The sequence below is a fragment of the Panicum virgatum genome, chromosome 5K (genome assembly GCF_016808335.1).
Source record: "Panicum virgatum strain AP13 chromosome 5K, P.virgatum_v5, whole genome shotgun sequence".
NCBI classification, from domain to species: domain Eukaryota; kingdom Viridiplantae; phylum Streptophyta; class Magnoliopsida; order Poales; family Poaceae; genus Panicum; species Panicum virgatum.
Window position 1 is genome coordinate 55426811 of NC_053140.1, and position 18833 is coordinate 55445643.

General features: G+C 48.2%; 3 protein-coding genes across 8 annotated transcripts; all 3 read right to left on the reverse strand.

The window, feature by feature from the left end:
• Positions 1-4349: 4349 nt before the first annotated feature.
• LOC120708721 (cis-prenyltransferase 4, chloroplastic-like) lies at positions 4350-6186 on the reverse strand. The gene is made up of 4 exons (XM_039994114.1): positions 5720-6186; positions 5558-5625; positions 4859-5354; positions 4350-4739 (listed from the first exon to the last, which is right to left on the reverse strand). The coding sequence occupies exons 1-3, from the start codon at positions 6050-6052 to the stop codon at positions 4904-4906; spliced, it is 852 nt and encodes a 283-aa protein (XP_039850048.1). The 5' UTR covers positions 6053-6186; the 3' UTR covers positions 4350-4739; positions 4859-4903.
• A 382-nt stretch (positions 6187-6568) lies between these two features.
• LOC120708720 (probable 3-deoxy-D-manno-octulosonic acid transferase, mitochondrial) lies at positions 6569-10696 on the reverse strand. 5 transcript variants are annotated; one of them, XR_005689444.1, is made up of 12 exons: positions 10303-10696; positions 10162-10204; positions 9625-9747; positions 9303-9422; positions 9137-9215; positions 8873-8989; positions 8328-8425; positions 7928-8045; positions 7728-7847; positions 7566-7636; positions 7069-7286; positions 6569-6975 (listed from the first exon to the last, which is right to left on the reverse strand). XR_005689444.1 is itself a non-coding variant. In XM_039994112.1 (11 exons), the coding sequence occupies exons 1-11, from the start codon at positions 10617-10619 to the stop codon at positions 7122-7124; spliced, it is 1371 nt and encodes a 456-aa protein (XP_039850046.1). In that variant the 5' UTR covers positions 10620-10695; the 3' UTR covers positions 6590-7121. The 5 variants fall into 5 exon arrangements, 2 of the variants coding, with proteins under 2 accessions (XP_039850046.1, XP_039850047.1); XR_005689445.1 differs by having other exon boundaries at positions 6569-6944; positions 10303-10695; XR_005689446.1 differs by having other exon boundaries at positions 6569-6956; positions 10303-10695.
• Positions 10697-10981: 285 nt separating this feature from the next.
• On the reverse strand, positions 10982-16417 carry LOC120708723 (GABA transporter 1-like). Of its 2 annotated transcripts, none has more exons than XM_039994115.1 (6): positions 16007-16417; positions 14293-14523; positions 12766-12863; positions 12476-12662; positions 12268-12398; positions 10982-12128 (listed from the first exon to the last, which is right to left on the reverse strand). In XM_039994115.1, the coding sequence occupies exons 1-6, from the start codon at positions 16125-16127 to the stop codon at positions 11514-11516; spliced, it is 1383 nt and encodes a 460-aa protein (XP_039850049.1). In that variant the 5' UTR covers positions 16128-16417; the 3' UTR covers positions 10982-11513. The 2 variants fall into 2 exon arrangements, with proteins under 2 accessions (XP_039850049.1, XP_039850050.1); XM_039994116.1 differs by lacking the exon at positions 16007-16417 and adding an exon at positions 14094-14190 and having other exon boundaries at positions 14293-14427.
• Positions 16418-18833: the final 2416 nt, after the last annotated feature.

Sequence of the window (18833 nt, forward strand, 5' to 3'; positions counted from 1 at the left end):
ATCGATTGACAAAGTCGGCTCATTTCCTTCCAGTGAAGACTACTTATCATGCCAAGCAGTATGCGGAGTTGTATCTCACTCGCATTGTCTGTCTTCATGGTGTTCCTAAGAAAATTGTCTCGGATCGCGGCCCTCAATTTGTTGCTCACTTTTGGAGAAGTCTTCATGAAGCCATGGGAACTGACCTTACCTATAGTACGGCTTATCATCCTCAAACCGACGGTCAAGCCGAGAGAGTCAATCAAATCTTAGAAGACATGCTACGAGCTTGTGCTCTTATATATGAGAAGAAATGGGTTACTTGCTTGCCGTTCGCAGAATTCTCTTATAACAATAGTTATCAAGCAAGTATCAAAATGTCACCTTTTGAAGCTCTTTATGGAAGACGGTGCAGAACTCCGATCAACTGGTCCGAATCGGGAGAAAGGCCTTTCTATGGTCCAGATTTGGTGAAAGATGCCGAGGATCAAGTCAGGATTATTCGTGAGAATCTTCGCATTGCTCAATCTCGTCAGAAGACTTATGCTGATCGTCGTCGCCGAGAACTCCATCTCAAAATCGGTGATTATGTCTATCTTAAGGTTTCTCCATTTAAGGGCACTCGCCGTTTTCAAGTTAGAGGAAAGTTAGCGCCACGCTATGTTGGACCTTTTCGGATTATCAAGAAAGTTGGAGCAGTGGCTTATCAATTGGAACTTCCCCAATCACTCTCCGCAGTGCACAATGTCTTTCATATCTCTCAATTGAAGCAGTGCCATCGTGTTCCAGCTGACGCTGTCGACCTTGAGTCGCTTGATCTTCAACCGGGTCTTACCTACGAGGAGCGTCCCATTACTATTCTTGGTCGTGAAGAAAGAAAGGTGAAGCGTAGCATGGTGAAGTTTGTAAAGGTTCAATGGAGTAATCATACCGAAGATGAAGCAACTTGGGAGCGTGAGGATCGGTTACGTCAAGAATACCCGGAATTTTTTTCCGATGAGTAAGTTTTCTCCCTACCTCACTCCACTTTCTTGATGAAGTTCAGTTTCCTAGATACTGTTATGTGTGGACACAGTCACCATCAAGAAAACCCTAGGAATGTCTCACACCACATCATCCCTGCCTTTGTGCATCACTTCTTAGATGTTTATCCTGTCTAGGTGAATATGGCCTCAACCTAGTCCGAGTTTTATCCTTCCCCTCTTGTCTACCTAAATCTCGGGACGAGATTTTCTTAAGGGGGGGAGATTGTCACAACCCAGAAAAAAAAATGAAAATGAAAATGAAAATCGCGCTCGGGCCCACCTGTCAGCCGCCTCCTCTCTCCCTCTCTCTGTTTTTGCCTCGCCGCGGCACGCGTCGCCGCCGGCCGACCCCGACACGTGCCGGCCATCCTCGACCGCCGTGCCACGCTCGCCCTCCGCTCGCCCTTATCCTTCCCCGCGGCTGTGTTCCTCTTTTCCTCCTCTTCCTTCTCGCGCACGAGCCAAGCAGAGCCGCCCGCCGCCACCCCGACTCCCTCGCCGCCGTCGATTCCTCGCCTCCGGTCGGTCTCCCCTCGATTCCTCGCGCGGGGAGCTCCCTCTCACTCTCCTCCTCCGATTCCGACGCTTATCCGGCCTTGGGCCTCGCTGTGCAGGGCCGCCGTCGCTCTCCTTCGCCCGCTACCGCCCATCGCCGTGGCGCCGCCGCCTCGCCGCCGCTCCTCGCCTGCATCACCGCCGGTGAGGCTCGCCTCCCTCCCCTACACGCCGTGCGCGCGCGCCCCGAGCCCCTCCGGCCTCGCCCCGCCGCGCCGCCATCCGTCGGCGCCGCTGCGTGTGCGCGTCGCGCGCGTGGGCGCGCCCAGGCGCGGGGTCAAGGCAGCCCTTGGCCTTGACCCGGCCTGGTGGTGCCGCCCGGCCCCCTGGGCCCACCTGTCGGTGGCCGGGGTGGCTATACTCGGGTAGACCTAGCAATTTTCGCTAGGGTTTCTTAGATCCCATTTAAGCAGCAACCTTGTAAAATCCCTAGAAATTCATGTGTAGCTCCAAAAATTATGAAACTTGTTTTGTTGAGTTCCTCTAGCTGAGATCTACCTAGGAAAAATATTGTTTTGCATGTTACTTTGTTGTAGATTTATCTATAGATTTATCTTGCAAAAGTGAGTTTATTGCTTGGTTATTTGTGTACTGCTAGAAAAATGCTAAACCAAATTTTTTTAGACTCCTTGTGAGGTTTAGTTTTCAGTGGTGCAGCGTGTTCATGTGATTCCTTGCTGTTGGTTAGGGTTTTATTTCGATTTCGTGCTTGCTGTCCAAAATATGGTTTATTGTGGAACTTTTTGCAGGAAAGTGATAAAATGGCAAAACCAGTTTTGTTAGCCTTGTGTTGCTGCCTAGTTTCAAAGATAATTTTCTTAGATTTGTTTAGTTTAGTTTACATGTCTTTCCTGATTTATCTTGTTTTGATTAGCTGAAAATTGTTCTATTTATGGTTATTTATAGGAAAATGCTTTTGCTGCAAAACCAATTTTCATGAGCCCTTTGCATAGTCCTCTGCATGTTTATTTTGTTTCATGATTTATCCTTGTTGTTTAGTTCATTTTTTTTAACTCTTGCATCGCATTCATGCATTTTAGTGACCGGACCGTCGGAGAACGAACCCGTGGAACCCGCCGAGTCCGTGGAGCCTGAACCTGGAGTCCCGTTCGTGGTCGAGTCGGAAGTTAACCCAGGCAGGCAGCTAAGCATTTTCCTTGCACCTATTTAATCTGATTTAGTTAGCTATCTCACCGGGTACTGTTGGGTTATATATTATCTATGTATTGCATTCTTGTACCTACTTTGATGCACTAGCCATCCTTGAATTGTTTAACCATGTCCTTGCCACATGTTAGTCAGCTATTAACTTAATTTGACTAGATGCTTAGTTTTGCTTTGAATACTTGTATAACTTGCAAGAAAGGATTGGGTTAGAGTATCACATTTACCATCCATCCTTGATCGCACTTGAGAAGCTGGGATAAGTGGAGTGTAGTAGCGAGGTTCGAGCGGAATGGTAGGGCCTAGAGAATGAAGTCACATGGGCATAGTCCGCTTGGATCGATTAAGGACCGAGTGGATGCCATCGGCCTTGAGCACCTTTCCGTGCTACCACATATCCAATATAATGGAACGGATGAGCCAATTACCTTCTTTGACTTGATCATTGATGTGCAGTCCTAGCTACGTGGCTACAGGCTATGCAGAGAGGCTTAGTGTGTCCCCAGGTGGACTTATATGTAGGAAAGTTTAGAGATGTCCCTGGTGGAACTAAGTCTCTACTCGTAAGCTAGGTGTGAGGTTCAATGATCGAGCCTTGTTGGGAACGGTTGACGTGAGTACCCCCTTGCCCGGCGTGATCGGTTGGGTGAGTCGCATGGTCCTCGCGTCGTGTGGGTAAAGTAGTACACCCTTGCAAGGATTTAATCAATTCGAATTGCCGTGCTCTCGGATATGAGCAAGCTCTTGGTTCGCCGAATTCCTCTTAGAGAGTTTCGGTATTGTTGGCTTTGGTTTCATGTCATGTTGAGGATCTGTTATGTATATTGTGTTACTCTCTTAATCAACTAAAATTGTTTGGGTTTGGGCAAGATTAATTAAGTTTGCTAGGTGATAGTCTAGGCAGCTTATGCTTGTGTAATAAGTACTTAAACTTAAAGCTTCTCCTTGAGCCTTTGCATGATCCTTATTTATTTAATCGCGTAAGTCTTGCGGAGTACCTTTTGTACTCAGGGTGCTTTCTAAACCTAGTTGCAGGTGAGCCAGAAGTGGTGTTCGGCCATTTCTACCCCGCTGATCCTAATGCGGGGGAAGAGTAGGCTGTTGCTGCTGTGGTGATGTCCTTGAGCAAGGCATCATCATCGTAAGTAAGTTTTATCGTAGCTGAGCTTCGGGAGAGCATGTATTTTCAATAAGCTCTAAATCTCTGTTTAATATGACTCGCGTGAGCCCAAGGCTTGTAAAGTGAAGCTTGAAACCCACCTATATTGAACTTGTAATATTAAGTTTCGAACTCTGGTTTTATATAACTGCTCTTTGTGGATTGTTGGCTATGTATTCGATTGTATACGGTATGTGCATATGCTGATCCTGGGCGTGTGTTGGAGCACATACCGGGACTACCGGATTTGGTATTATTTTGAATGAATGACGTGTCGGTTATTCGTGTCTCTAGATGTGGGATAACACGTGGCTCGCTCTACGGCAAGCACGTGTTAACTCTCATCTGGGTGATAATGACCGGCGGTTCGTTTAAAATAGTATCAAATTGGGCGGTTCTCACATCCCCCGCTTTCAATATAAGCAGGACCGAAGAGGTCTTCGGTCTATAAACAGAGCTGTGAGATGAGCAACATTAAGCTACCTTGTGGAATTCAGAAATTCGCAATCTCTGTGACATGATATCTTGTTGTGACACTGCCAATATAGTAAACATTGTACCATAGCCAGAAGACATACTAGTACAAATCCTCATGCCCTGACCCACCACGGTTGCATGAATCGAACTCAGAATCATACCGTTCCTACTACTTGCTACTCTTCCAGGCTCAATCAAGATCCGAGATGCAGTTTGATCTCTCTATTGTCTCTACTAATGTTTCTTCCCTACTTCTATGATTTATAAACGAGTGTTCACCTTCTGCGTAGCACCACTATAAAAGGACATCTCACACCTCCAATGCTCAGTTCGAGTTCTACCTCTACAGTGTAATCTTCTAAAGCATCTTGATCGACATCCTGCAAGAAAACCCAAGCCCCATGTGTGAGTCGTAACAACTAACAAACACAGCCGCACCATGCGAACACCATGAGCCCCAAAGGCCCAAACCCATCATGCTCCACTGACCAACGCTTACCTGCTAATGACCGTTCAAGCACGCCTTCCTCATGCCTGCTCTGCGCTACAATTTCCTGACACCGAACCGCCTCTCCCTGCTCTGGAAGGAGACCAGGGCCTCCAGGTAGTCGTCCTCCCCGAAGTCGGGCCACAGCGTGTCCGTGAAGAAGAGCTCCGAGTACGCCGACTGCCACAGCAGGAAGTTGCTCAGCCGCAGCTCGCCGCTGGTCCGGATGAGCAGGTCAGGGTAAGGGAGCTCGTCGGCAGGGCTCGTCTCGAGCTCGGCAGCGAACAACGACTCGTCGATGTCCTCCGGCCTGAGCACCTTGTCGTGCACCTTCTGCGCGAGGCTCCGGCATGCTTGCACTATGTCCCTCCGCCCGCTGTAGCTGATCGCCAGCGTCAGGTCGAGCTGGGAGTTGTTCCTCGTGGCCTCCTCTGCTTCTCTTGCTGTCTTTTGTAGAGAGACCGGCAGTCTCGAGGAGTCGCCAATTACACGTAGCCGAATTCCTTCCCTGTAAAAATATAAGAAACAAAAATGCCATACCATCACTTGGTAATTCAGAAATTGATATATCTAGGATAAGTTGATAGCTAGACATTATCCTATCTAGTTCCATGAAGCCGAGTTTGCTAATGCTGTGCATCTTATCGGGAATGCCTGCCAGCAGAGACCGAAGTGTGAGGCTATTAACTGGCGCGCAACGCAAACGCGTACCTCAAGAACCCAGCGATGCTTTCGTGGATCACCCGCTCAAACAGCCCCATCAAGAATTCCACCTCCACCTGCGAATTCCAGCAAGGCAAGAACCGTCAAAGCTCGTCGGAGGCTACGGCGGCGCGTGGCCGCGCGGGCGGGCGAGAGCCGAGAGGCGTGTACCTTGGGCCGGCTCCAGTTCTCGTGGGAGAAGGCGAAGGCGGTGAGCGCGCGGACGCCCCAGGCGCGGGAGAGCCGCACCGTCTCCTCCAGCGCGCGCCGCCCGGCCTCGTGCCCGGCCGCGGACGGCAGCCCGCGCGCGCGCGCCCACCGCGCGTTCCCGTCCATCACCACCGCCACGTGCCGCGGCAGCGAGTCCGCGCGCAGGGGGGCCGGGAGGAGCGCCGCCTCGGCCGCCGGTGCTGCTCCGGCGCGCGGGCATGGCGTGGGAAGGCGCGTGCGGCGGGAGGGAGCGAGGAGCTGACAGGTAGCGGCTGGGGAGTGGGATAGCGGCATGGGAGCTCTCGCTTTGGGCCTCCGTGGTTTGTGCAGAGTTTCTTTGGCTCCAGCCTCGCCAGCAGCGCAGCTCAAAAATCAACCGCTACCACGCCAACTGCAAAACGGCTTCACTTGCACGTGTATTTTGTGCACTGATGGAGTAATAAATCTTTTAACTTATAGCGCCTGTACGTTGTGCACTGTGACACTGTACGACGTGGTGGGGGGTGAAAGAAAAAGGAAATGGAGATCTATAATAACGAGCCCTGTTACACGTACAACTAACAAGTGAAGATCCAACGATTGAAATTGCTTGTATAGAAAAGATCACGAATGCATCCAATGGTTTAGATGCATGTTTGTACTCGAAGCATTTTCCTGGCTAAAACTAATTCATCGTGTCGTTTTCTCTTTTTTTTTCCTTCCCAAATCTGTAAATACTAACCATTATGTCATTTTGTGCTTCTTTCTTAGTTCCTGAAACAGTACATGACAAGATAAGAAAAGGACATCAATCGCGCATAGCACGCCAGATAAATCATATGCAGTTAGCAGTTGACATCTAACACTAAAACTGGCATCGTAATTGAAATTCCCGTAACCTTGAAAGTGGAAATTTTACAAAGGAACAAGGACTGCAAAACATCATCTGCTTGCTGGCGCTAAAGAATCGCAAAATATATCACCCACGCCACAAGGAAACAGAAGGATGACAGGCAGCCCAGAGGAATTTATAATCCAAATATATTTTAATTTCTGAGAGGAGCAAGCCGAGTAGACGACAAGGCGATACTGCTCGGTTCAGGTGAGATTCATGTCCTTCGTCACAACTCAACAGGCCACCAGGCACCAGCATGTCGCATTACAACGGTGCAGTTGTCTTCCTGTGCATTTCCCCTCCTCAGAGTTCCTGCAGGATCGCCTCAAAAAAAAAAGAGTTCCTCCAGGACGGCAATAAATCAGCAGCGATAGTATGGTGAACGGCAATTATCATACTATCAGGGGGGGGGGGGGAATTGGTTCCATGAGCATACCACGAAGATTACAAGAAGAGGGCTCAGCTAAATTAACTGCTCCAAGTATCTATTCAGAAGTCAATGGCGAACCTACAGACTAAATTCCATACACGGTTCACAACTCCATGTGACATAATGGAAAATGCATCTTTTGCAGCTCTTTGACATGCTCCCAGAGTTTCGGCATCACCAAGCAGTTCTTTTAGTGTTTGCAGAAGTTTGAATTCTCCAGCCACCTGAATGAAAAAAAGAGCACTCTGTGAAAGAATTTTAGGGACCATTTCCCTCTGTTAAACACGAATTTTCTCATGCCCGACTAATTTTGGTAAGTAATAGGAAAAGAGAAATGTCCGGAACCAAAAAAAACTATCACACGTTATACAGCCACCTTCCCCGATTATTTCTACGGAGGAGAAAGTGACGATATAGAATGCAAACAAATGGTGTGCTGTAGTCAGTCTCACAGAACGATGCTTTGTTTAACTAAGGAGTAAAGCATAACAAAAACTCGTGACCTGCTTGACAGCTAAAGGATTTATTTGCCACATATCAAGCAGCATATGGTAGAAGTGTCCAACATGGGGTCCTGCAAGCCAGATTTCAATTCATGAATATACAGATATAGTGCTTTTTTACCAAGGAATGTTAAAAATAAAATATCAATGCCTTTGACTAACCTGTCACAACAGCACAACCAGCTGCAGCAGCCTCAGAAATATTATGGCCAGCTAAGCCAGGTAGAAATGAACCGCCAATAACCGCAACTGGGGTGACCCTGTAAAGCATTCTTAATTCCCCTGCTTTCAATGGTATTTTATGCCATTAGCTCATTGTTCAAAAATGGCATGTACAATTTGTGCAGGAAGAGCACACTAACTTTCATAAGGAGAGCCTGTGCACAAACCTAATGTGTCAACCATGTATACCCTAGTGCCTGAAGATACCACTTCCTTTGTCGACCTCAGCACAAAATTGACCTCTTGTTTCTTCAGTGCCTACAACAAAATACACAAAGGTATCTTAGGTGGGTTCATATTATATATTGTACCAAATGAATGGCATCTGATACCAGAACATAGTTGGGACTCAAAATTAAAATGCATGATAATCTACGTGCCAAAGAAATCCAGAATTCGAACAGCGAAGTCAGTTGCTCCTGTAACTACCTTTGTGTATTTCAATATTTTCACTTTTTGGTAGCCAACAAGATAAACTAGTCAAATGACCAATGTCTCATAAACTACAGAGCTGGGATAAAAGAGGCACCATTAACATACTAAGGAAAAAGTCTTGCAGTCCTGAGGATGTCTTGGCACAAGAATTAGTAGTAGAGTGGGATAAATCTTGATTAACTCTTCATGAACCCGAAGAATGACTGGAAAAAATAAAGAAAAAGAATTCAATAGCCTGTGACAAACTGAAAACCTTTTTTCTTCACAGAAGAGTAAGCAGAATAAGTATATGACAGAAGATTGATAATAAAAAACTACATGAATAAAGTTATGACAGAGGTGACTCTCCTAAAACAAAGAAAATTTAGTCAGTAGTCAGTACTCCTAGATATTTGACTGCCTTAACCTTAACTATAAATGCAAGTCAAACTTTCAACTCTGACCATTATATAGTGACACCATAGATCTGACGTTGAAGGTATCAGATTCTAACAGCAGAGAGTAACATTGTTGTGGAATGTGAATTGCTAACAGCTCCTTTATACAGCTTGCTAGAAAGGAAACGATACGCTACATTTTTTCCGAAGAAGGAATAAGTTCAATACAATACATCCATGAATCAGAGAAAAGGTGCAGTCCTGGGTTCTTACCTTGTTCTTCACCTCTGTGAATAGAAGCAGCCATCCAGAGGGGTCTATTACTAAACTGTTGCCGAAGATCATTTATTTTGTTGACCTCATTCTCCATGACATTAACATCGCCAACAGCTATGTGAATCACATGAATGCTCTATAAATCACTTGACTTGTAAACCTGGTTATCTTCCAAGTCCCAAGACAACCTTTAAAACTAAATCACTCATAGGTTCACTTCAAATGTAATGTCAGAAAAGACTAGACATAAATTGATCATACCATATTTTAGATCTCCAGCAAAATGGATAATCCCTGGTGGCGTATGTAACAGCTGAAATCGAACAGCCTGAATAGTACTCTGCAATGATAAGAAATGAATGATGGGAGAAGTAATAGATGTACCCATGTGCATCAAAGTAAGGTCAGCACTACAATTGGTACTTACCAATGGGGCAACAAGTGATAGTTTAGAGAGCATCAGAGTGACTAGTGGCAACCCTAGAGGCACGGACCAGCGGTTGAAAGACTTCAGTGACATGCGGGCATTTAAAAGAGCAACTGCAATCTGCAGATAAGTAGGTAATTCCTAGCAAATCAGTAGCTACAGTCTACAACATGACGCTGACACTATGAATAGCCCAGACAAAAGGTCCGCTCTTGCGGTACGGGAAATCAAAGAAAAGTGTCCAAATTCTAGAAATTAGAAAATGAGCATGATGATGAACAGAGATCTCATCATGCTTCAGATTAACAAGAAAGATACTTACCCCTTTTGCTGCTGCAGACATAATGAGGTTTGGCCAGAGTTCACTTTCCATAAGAAGTACCAAACTTGGCTTCCAGTATCCAATAAAACTGTCTATTGCATCTGGACAGTCAAGAGGAGCAAACTACATGCACAAAAAAAAATTTGAGGTAAACATAGCATGCAAAAATTTCACAAGAAGCACTTCTGATGTAGAATCACAGAATCCTTGTCCCAGCATCTAAACAAACTACACTTTTCCTCTCAATTTTCACTACAGTGAAATATTAGGCAAATGATCCTGTAAAGTTTTCGTTAGGTAAGATCTAAGTAACTACAACTGGATATCCATTATCTTATTTTTGAGAGAGAAAAACAAAAACTGTACAACAGTACAAGCAGCATTAGGCAGGCATGGACAGGCGTCAACAGACGAATAAAGCCAACCCAACTCAGAAATTAACACGTACTTGGAAAGGAAACACAATGTAAATGCTCACTAAACTAACTCCAGCACAGCTTTAAGGCTATGAAGCTACGCGAGCAACCTGCAACGCACCTGATATATGACACCATCTGGGAGCAAATCCTTGATGACTTCGCTGCATCCAAGCCCAGACAAAGCTGTTCAAGGGACGACCGCATAATACCAATTTTCAGAAATGGAACTGGGAACGGTGAGCCGTGAGCGGGAGCTTACAATGAGGAGAGAGTGGTGGTGGTGAGGAGCACGGGGAGGCCGGGATGGAGGCCGGCGCAGTGGCGGACGACGGGGAGCGCGGCCATCCCCTCCCCCAGGGACACGGCGTGGAACCACACGAGCGGGGATCCCGGCCGGGGCCGCGCCGCCGACGGCTGGCCCAGCCGCTCCGGCCACCGCGTCGGGTGCTCCAGCCCTTGCAGCCGCCGCCAAAGGAGCACCGCAGGCGCCGCCGCGCGGCTCGCCGCCCTGTACAGCTCGTACAGCGCCAGGCCCCCGCGCGCCGCCGCCGGTGCCGGCGCGCGGGCCGGACGCATCGCGGCTGGGTCGATCGAACGAGGCGTGGTTTTGGGCAATCGGCAGCAGAGTGCGAGAGAACTGCCCGGCTGGCCCCAGCCGCATCAACTGAGTTCTGACTTCTGAGATCGACTCGGACATGAAGAGCACGCGTACGGAATCCGTAAACCGAGCTAGCTTACGCACTCGCACAGTTTCCGCTTTTAAATTGGAAAGGCTTTCCTTTCTCTTACGCGTTCCAAATTCAGTGAGCTGTTCCACTTTGCCTCTTTTCAGAACTTCAGATTGCCATTGCCAGGATGCGTTGCACGGACAAATATTAAAGCACTTTCTGCCTACAACGGCGAAAGATGAATACGGATGACTGAACCTTATCTTTACATGATAGCTGAATCGTATTTTACATTGATGCAGGAAGTTCAAGTTAGTAATACAATACGTTTTGTACATATTATTTAAATAAATAAAAGCAGGAGCACTACTATGTTGCGTATTTAAGTAGAAGTAGAAGCAAGTTCTTACATCGCTTAGAAACATAATAATAACTCGAACTCTAAAAGCCTAATAATAATCATAAGAAAACTAGGATACAGCTGGTGCACCGCAGGCCCACAAACGCTTGTCGATCTCCTCCTTGAGGAATTGCAATACCTGTCTGTTGATCTCATCGTATGGATACAGGAACAGGATGAGCATCACGATTATTGTTGGAGCTGATTCGGTGATCCCTTTTTGCCGTGGTATGACGGTCTGGCTTGGTTATGGACAGTCCCCAGACTAGATTCGTGGTTTACTCCATATAAGAAGGCAGAAAAACACATTTGCGCGTGCCTGAGCCACCGTACACCTCTACACGACTACAAAGCGCCCGCGAACTACATCGTCTATTGCACGCAGCAGACTACAAAAGCTCCTCACACGTTGGCGAAAAGCTTGTAGGTCTTGGCGTCCAGCGCGATCTGCCGCACCGCCGCGACGGACGCGATCACGGCGAGCGCCGAGAACACGACGGCGATGGCCGTGTTGAGCCAGAACACGACCCCCTTCTTGGACGGCTTGAACGTGGCGTTGTAGAACACCGCCGGCACGGCGAAGTCGAGCGGCAGGAACCCGAAGGCGCCGATGAGCGAGTTCATGTCCCCGAAGAAGGGCACCATGGCGGCGACGGTGGTGGCCAGCGCGACGGCCGCCGTGCGGGACGCGAGCCGCGGCGCCACGTTCCGCGCCGCGTACTGCCCCTGCTTGGCGTCCGAGCAGAGGCCCTCCAGGACCTCGTTGGTCGGCTGCAGGTACACCACGCCCACCGCCGAGAGCTGCAGCAGCGTGAAGAGCTGGGTGATGAGGAGGAGCCACTCCGGGATCACGGCCGCGCCGTCCACCATGAAGTTGCTCAGCAGGGTGCCCTGCGCCTGGTTGCCGACCGCCCAGTACCCCGAGATGGCCACGCTGAAGAAGGTCGTCACCACCACCGCGTAGCACAGGCACAGCCCCCTGAACATCTTCCCCGTCACCGGCGCCGCCACCGTTGCCTGAGGCAGCACATCAGGTTAAAGCAGGGTTAGCGTTGTTGCAGGAGTTATTGCAACTGACAATCATTGTCGTCCGTGGCTAACGACTACTCCGTGCTAGATTTGATTCAGAGAGCCTGATGATCAGGCTACGTAGTACCTGTATCTCAGGGATGATGCCATTGCCAAATGTGGTGGCGATGATGGCGATGGCGTTGAACACGCCGAACACACGGTTCTGCGCGTCACCCGTGACCGAGTAGTCCTTCGGGAGCGCCTTGTCGGAGTTTCCTGTCATGTCGCATTGCCGTAACGATTACTTGTCACTGGAATTTCCCTTTGGCCTGACACGATGAACGGGAATTTACCTAGGTATATGGAGCCGGCGACGGCACAGAAGCTGTAAGCGAGGCACAGCAGCAGGGAGATGAGGTTGACGTGCCGGAGCGAGTGGAACGACGGCAGCTGCGCCAGGATCATCATGAAGACGCCGAAGATGGCCACGAACACGTACAGTTTGATGGTGCCCCCCGGGTTGGCTAGCAGGTAGATCGCCTGCAAGTCAAGTGGGAGCACACCTGAGAATCACGCACGACCCTTGTCGTGTTTACGCAATAACAGATCTCCAGGACGATGTCCCGTGTGTAGGGCGCAGTACCTTCATGCTCTGGCCGGCTAGGAGAGTGCACGCGATGACTGCTCCGAAGCAAACCAGGAACTGGATCGGGCCGATGTAGTATTTCCCCCATCCAGGCCCTTCAGTAGTCAGCACAGTCAAAATTTATCAGTTATATATCAGTGAACAGGTTAGCCGAAAACATCCTAAACGCGTGATCACTTGAAGTGTTTGCTCGAGGATTCTTTGGCAACTGATGATGGTTTTTTTCCCCAACATCAAGTATGCGTGACTTCATATCTGACAGACTATATTATCTGTCTGGTATGTGATATCACATACGCTTTCAGCCGGAGCAAATTACAGGTAATGGAGAAGTTACTGATCTTTTTCTTGCAAGTCGCAATTTTTAGCGACTAAGGCATAGGCATGCATTTACAGATTACAGTATCTGGAGTCTGGCCTGAGTGGTAAGTTTCGTAGACAAAATTTTCAGCATGGGGCCTTGGGCGACTATACCACATATTGGGAGGAACTGCACGCGTTTAACGTACATGCTGAGATTTCTGTGACCGCCACGGATGAGTCTTACTACAGAGAGACTCTCCCACTGACTTGTGGCCCCCTGAATTATGGGGCCCGCAGGTCAATGACACCGAGTCCCTCTGCAGTACTGGAGAGGAACCGGTTCCGACCGTCACGGTACTCCTAGTAAATTGGTAACCTACATGAGCACCATGCCTGGCAAGAAGCAGACAATGAACTGTTCTACACAATGGTAATTAAGTACCATCAATTATTGGAAGCTGCTGTGCGTGGTGTGCCGACACTGGATGCCTCTAAGCTCTGACCGATCTGCTGCCCTAGTTGTTGACCACGTGCTTTAGTTTGAAGTCTGAAACCCCACACACACCAAAAAAAAAAAAAACTAGCAACAAGCGTCCTGTAGTAGGCATCATGTCGCCTAGTACAGGATACAGGGGCAGCGGATCCGGTCGACGCTCGTGAATCAGTGTACGCGCCAATTGGATCGTTCAAGTTGTTCAATTCGTCCTAATTTTAAGTCCTTGATGTGCGTGCTCTTTGGCTGATCCGCCGTTGTTAACACAGATACCGAATGCTATCGATCATGTGATCCGACAATTTGCACTTTCATCAGGACAATTTTAGTAAAAATGTCATAAACATTAAATTTGCTAATATGTACCAATAATATGATGAGAGAGAAGAGATGAGTGTTTTCAATAGCACGGTTCTTAAGATTTCCGTCTAGGTAACTGTGTCGATGACACTCCACTGAGACTGGTCTTAGATTATTCAAGCTACCATTGAAGCGACAACAAAACAATGACAGCTTATCTTCTCATTACCAGTATCGACGGCGACGCTGTGTGGGAGTAGATTTTTTACGCATAAATACTCCGGAGTAATCGCCATCATGCATTGAATCGCAGCTGAGCTACACAGCTAAACCACGCAGAGGGTTATTCCACGATTACTGCAAGGGGACGCTATCTATCTACGTGTCTAATCGCTGCCAGTTACGAACAGTAGGAGGAGCGAACTGACCTAGGATGTCCGTGGCCATGTCCCGGAAGCGGAGCTGGCGGCGGCCCTGCTGCGCGTGGTGCTCCAGGACGCGGGAGATGAGGTTGTACGAGTAGAAGGTGACGGCGGCGCCGATGACCAGGCAGGTGATCCCCGCCGTCCACCCCAGCGCCGCGAACGCGAACGGCAGGCTCAGCAGCGGCGGCGCCACGATCGACGTCGTCAGGTGGTACCCGCAGTGCAGCCACGACCCTGCACCATGCCCATCACGCATTGAAACAAATTAAGCTCGACATTTCCAATCCTAAAACTTCAGACTTAGTAATCACTGCTCAAAACACAAAAAGTCTTTCATTATGAATGATTGCGCAATCAGCTAGCTTGCTTTAGTATACGTGTGTTATCAGAGATTAACACGTGTACATATATGGAGCACATACTCATCCCATCTCTGTACCGATACATGCGCCTGATTTTCAAATTTGCAACGTCACCGCCTATCACGTCTTCCCAAAATTCAGAAACAACGAAAAGATGCAGTAGCGGGCGCGAGGTCTGATTCAGGAGTCAAATGATGCGGCTTTGGGGGCAAGAGAAATTTGCTTCGTCAAAGGTCACCTCATCGTCGGCGATCGATCGAGCGACTCAACTTGTACTGCATGACTGCACCGGCACTAGATTGTTCAGATCTTCTGCGTGCTGACTGCCGCGAGTATGATTAGCTAACGCATTATTGCCAAATAGGAGTACCTGGCCACTCCAACCGTCAGTATGTGAGTATGTCAACGAGGTGAATGGCCAGCGCAAGCACACGCATCAGGCTTGAGATAAACTAAATCGATGCGTCAAGTGAAATCCACATGTACATTTGACTAAAAAATTGATTGAATCTGCTTAACCAGTTTTCGTTAATCTTAAATGAACGGGCCATGTTACTAGTGGTTCAGTTGTGTGATGCGAGGCCAGGCTTGCTAGTTTGGGAGACAGACGGTATGCCACGCACATGCAGGAGTGTTGTTCATCGGCACACACTTCGCCAGGGATAGCAAGGGCACTGCAAGTGCAAGTACACCTTGTTTTGTCTCTTCTCTCCAGATTGAAAAAGGACAGGCGAAACGTGCTTGTGTGGCCATGCCGTGGGATGGAGAGGAAGGAAATGCGAGGAACCCAGGACTCCCGTAAAGTAAAACGGTGAAGGAAAAAACAGAGAGAGGGGTAGATGTAGATTGGCAAGAGCAAGAGCATTCAAACAGGCATTCATTCACTCGAGAGCTTTTGATCAGGGGGTGGGCTGTGGTCAGAGGGGGGAACAGTAACTTCGGACGGCCAAATCATTTGCCAGGCACGATGAAATCAATGAACCTTTTCTTTAACTGATCATCACAATAGTATAATATATATGTTGAATAATCATCGTCTTTCTCGATCTTTCGTCTGCTTGCAGCCTTTTATTTATATATTCTTTTACTATGGCTAGTTCGTTTCCAAAAAATAAAAAAATAAAACAACTGACTAGTTCAGGTTGCGCCACGCTCAGGTTGCGTATGAGAGAACAAATAGTCAGTGGCCTCACCGAGTCACCGTGATCCTTGCCGGCGCTCAAGAAACACAAAGATGGTTGCAGAGTAGGAGGGTTGGCAAGGAACACACGCTTGCCATGCAGGTGAAGCAGAGAAGAGAGATGACACTGATTGATGGAGTGAGAAGAAAAGAAACGCCGAGCGAGGTAGCTTACCCTTGGACTGGAGCACGAAGAGCGCGCCGGCGTCGAGCTTCTGGCCGACGGTGTCGCCGCCGGCCTCCATCTTCTTGGCCTCCTCATCCTCCCGGCTCGCGGCCACAGGTTCCATCCCCATGCCGCTGGAGCTGGAAGGAAGGGATGGCTACCGGCTAGCTAGTTTCTGCCGAGCAGCTAGCAGCACGTCGCTCTGGTTGAGCCGCCTGAGAGCCCGAGGCGACCCTGCTGGCTGCGCGCGTGCTGTAGTATCTGCAAGCTCACACAGGGCGTGATGAGCCAGCTGACTAGCTGAGGCCGCCGGCGGCTAGCTTATATGGGCGCAGCGCCGTGCCGCGTGCGTGCTCGGTGCTGGTGCGAGCGCGACCTGCACCCGGAAGGGCTGGGCCGCGCACCGCGGCGTTGGATCTCCGTGCGGCAGCGTCGTTGGCGCGCGACTGGTTAAATGGTAGCCACATCAAAAGCTAATGGTAGCAATTAGGTGGAAAAATACGGGAATTGATGGCGCCGAGTAGCAAGTACTACGACGGGCGGCGTCCATTTCGGTGTAGCAGCAGAAAAAATAACTTTTTTTTTTGGAACAGCAGAAAAAAGGGATCCCCAGAAAAAATAACTAAGCCTGCTGCAAGACTCCTTTTCTATCTTTGGGGGCATCGATCATGCAATGCGTGTTGGCTCGCGCTCGCGCCTCGCGCATATGATCCATGTTCAGCGCTGCAACAGCGCGTCGGTGTGGCACGGCCACTAGCCAGCGCTCGAGCGTCAACGTTGATGGGTGGACCGACCCGTCGAGGTGTATAGCGAATCTGGTGGCTGAGGAGCGTGCAGGGCGTGCCAGGGTCCATGGGTTTGTGCTGGTGTATACGTGCGTTACGCCAACTACTACCTCGCTACTAGTGTCCAGTACGGGATAACTGCAGATAGCAGCGCTCACTGCGACCTGATTTTTCTTCAAAGTTTTTTTTAAAAAAAATGCACTCTGCGAACTGATTTTTCTTCAAGAAATGGTCAGTCGGCGGCGCGTATTTTCGTCGCTGATGTTTGCTTTTGTGAAGGCGGCGTGTGACAGTTATGGGGGCTGGGTATCAATCGTAGTGGTATTGGGTAAGTAGCGATCGCTATCATATCAACAGCACAGATCCTACCTCGTCAGTGCTATGCCTTTGGTGGATGCAGTAGCCCGTGGGTAAGCAATGAGGAATAACAACCAAGCATCCCCGTAGATTCAAAACTGTAGATGGTGATTGTATTGTTTGTTCTGACTCTGGCTGGATATTCTTGTGATCTGTCCTGTCCTCTGATCACTTGCGTGCAAGTTGAGTTGGAAAAAAGAAATCGATTTGGTGATCATCTTTTCAACGCTTGACAACCGAGGCCAGCTGCGGAAACAATTTTCTAACAGTTTAAGCCGCCTGGGTCCACGTGCTTCCTTGTAATAAACAAAAAAGAAAAGAAAAGAAAAATTATGCTGCTTCGATGCAGGAGGTCTGTCAGTGCTGAGTAGATAAAGTAACATGCATAGAATGCTGCTGCTCTGCTAGCCACAGGTCGTCAGCGTAGTGTAATGGGGGGACGTTTACGTTCTTGGTGCCTGCAGGTACACGCTGCTCGCCACTTAAAATAAACAAGTGCCATTCGACCAGTGTACATCACTCAAGTCTCAAATGATGAAGTGACGCCGCAACCGAATATAAAGGGTACACTCAGCTTCGACTTGCCACGATTGTAGGAATTCGGAGTAGTAGGCGAAAGCAGGCCGTGTTTGTTCTAACGGATGAGTGGCAAAGCGCGCATTTTCCATGCACAAGGGAGAGCGGATAATGTTGTTGTCTAAAGCTAGTAATCCAAATTCAAGAAAGTGCTGCGAAAACTTTAGATTTCCAGTGAAAAAGTGCATCCACTAAAATCATTAGTGGGTTCTGGTAAAACAGTGGCAAAGCTCGGAGCAGCCAGGTGAGAAAGAAGAACCTGTTCCCGTCAAAAACACTCAGGATTTCAGCCTGGTGATAAGAATGGAAGCAAAAGTCTCCATTTTATTTTTTGAGTTACTGCTGGGTCTCCTCCATTTGTTTTTAGTCACACTGGGTCTCCTCCATTCGGCTCTTCTCGTTCTGCAGGACACGAAATAGGCCCGGCCTTTCCAGGGATTGGCCAACCGCGAGCCCAGCCCAGCAGCCCAAGTAGTAGCGGCCCTTAGAAAGCCTAATGAAAATCAGCCCCTCATCAGCCAAAGCAGGCTTTTCTTGCTGCAACATACTCCTTGGGGAGCTAAAAAAAACATATTATCTTGGGTTAATCTAAAAACTAATATTATCTTGGGTACTTTGCGTGTAAGATTAATATGAAGAATCCTTTAAAAATGGTTAGTATGAAGATATTTCTTTATCTAAAAATTAATTTTCACGAAAGACTTAACTTTTACTAGGGGTGAAAATAGATGAAGCACATCCAACTTCAAACTATTTCTCCAAAATAGAATTCTATTTTGAAGAAGTAGTACAAAATTTTGAACTAACGAGAGTTGGAGGTGCACCTAAAAATCACCCATGTGCACCCCTAGCTCTTACGAATAGTGCTCGAGCACCTGATCTTTTTGTACTTAAAAAATTGTAAACAGCCTACCGGCATGCACCCATGAAATGTAGTGCTCTATTAGAATTTACGCTAAACCTTGTATTTTAAATTCAAGAATTTTCACCAGCAAAAGAGGTTCATGGGCTCATGGCAGATCATAAAACGAGCATGCGTTACGTGCAATGCTAGGAGCTAGACTTAGCTAGGAGCCTAGGATTAATGATAGTCCAATTCTCACTCTGTTCGTTGCAAC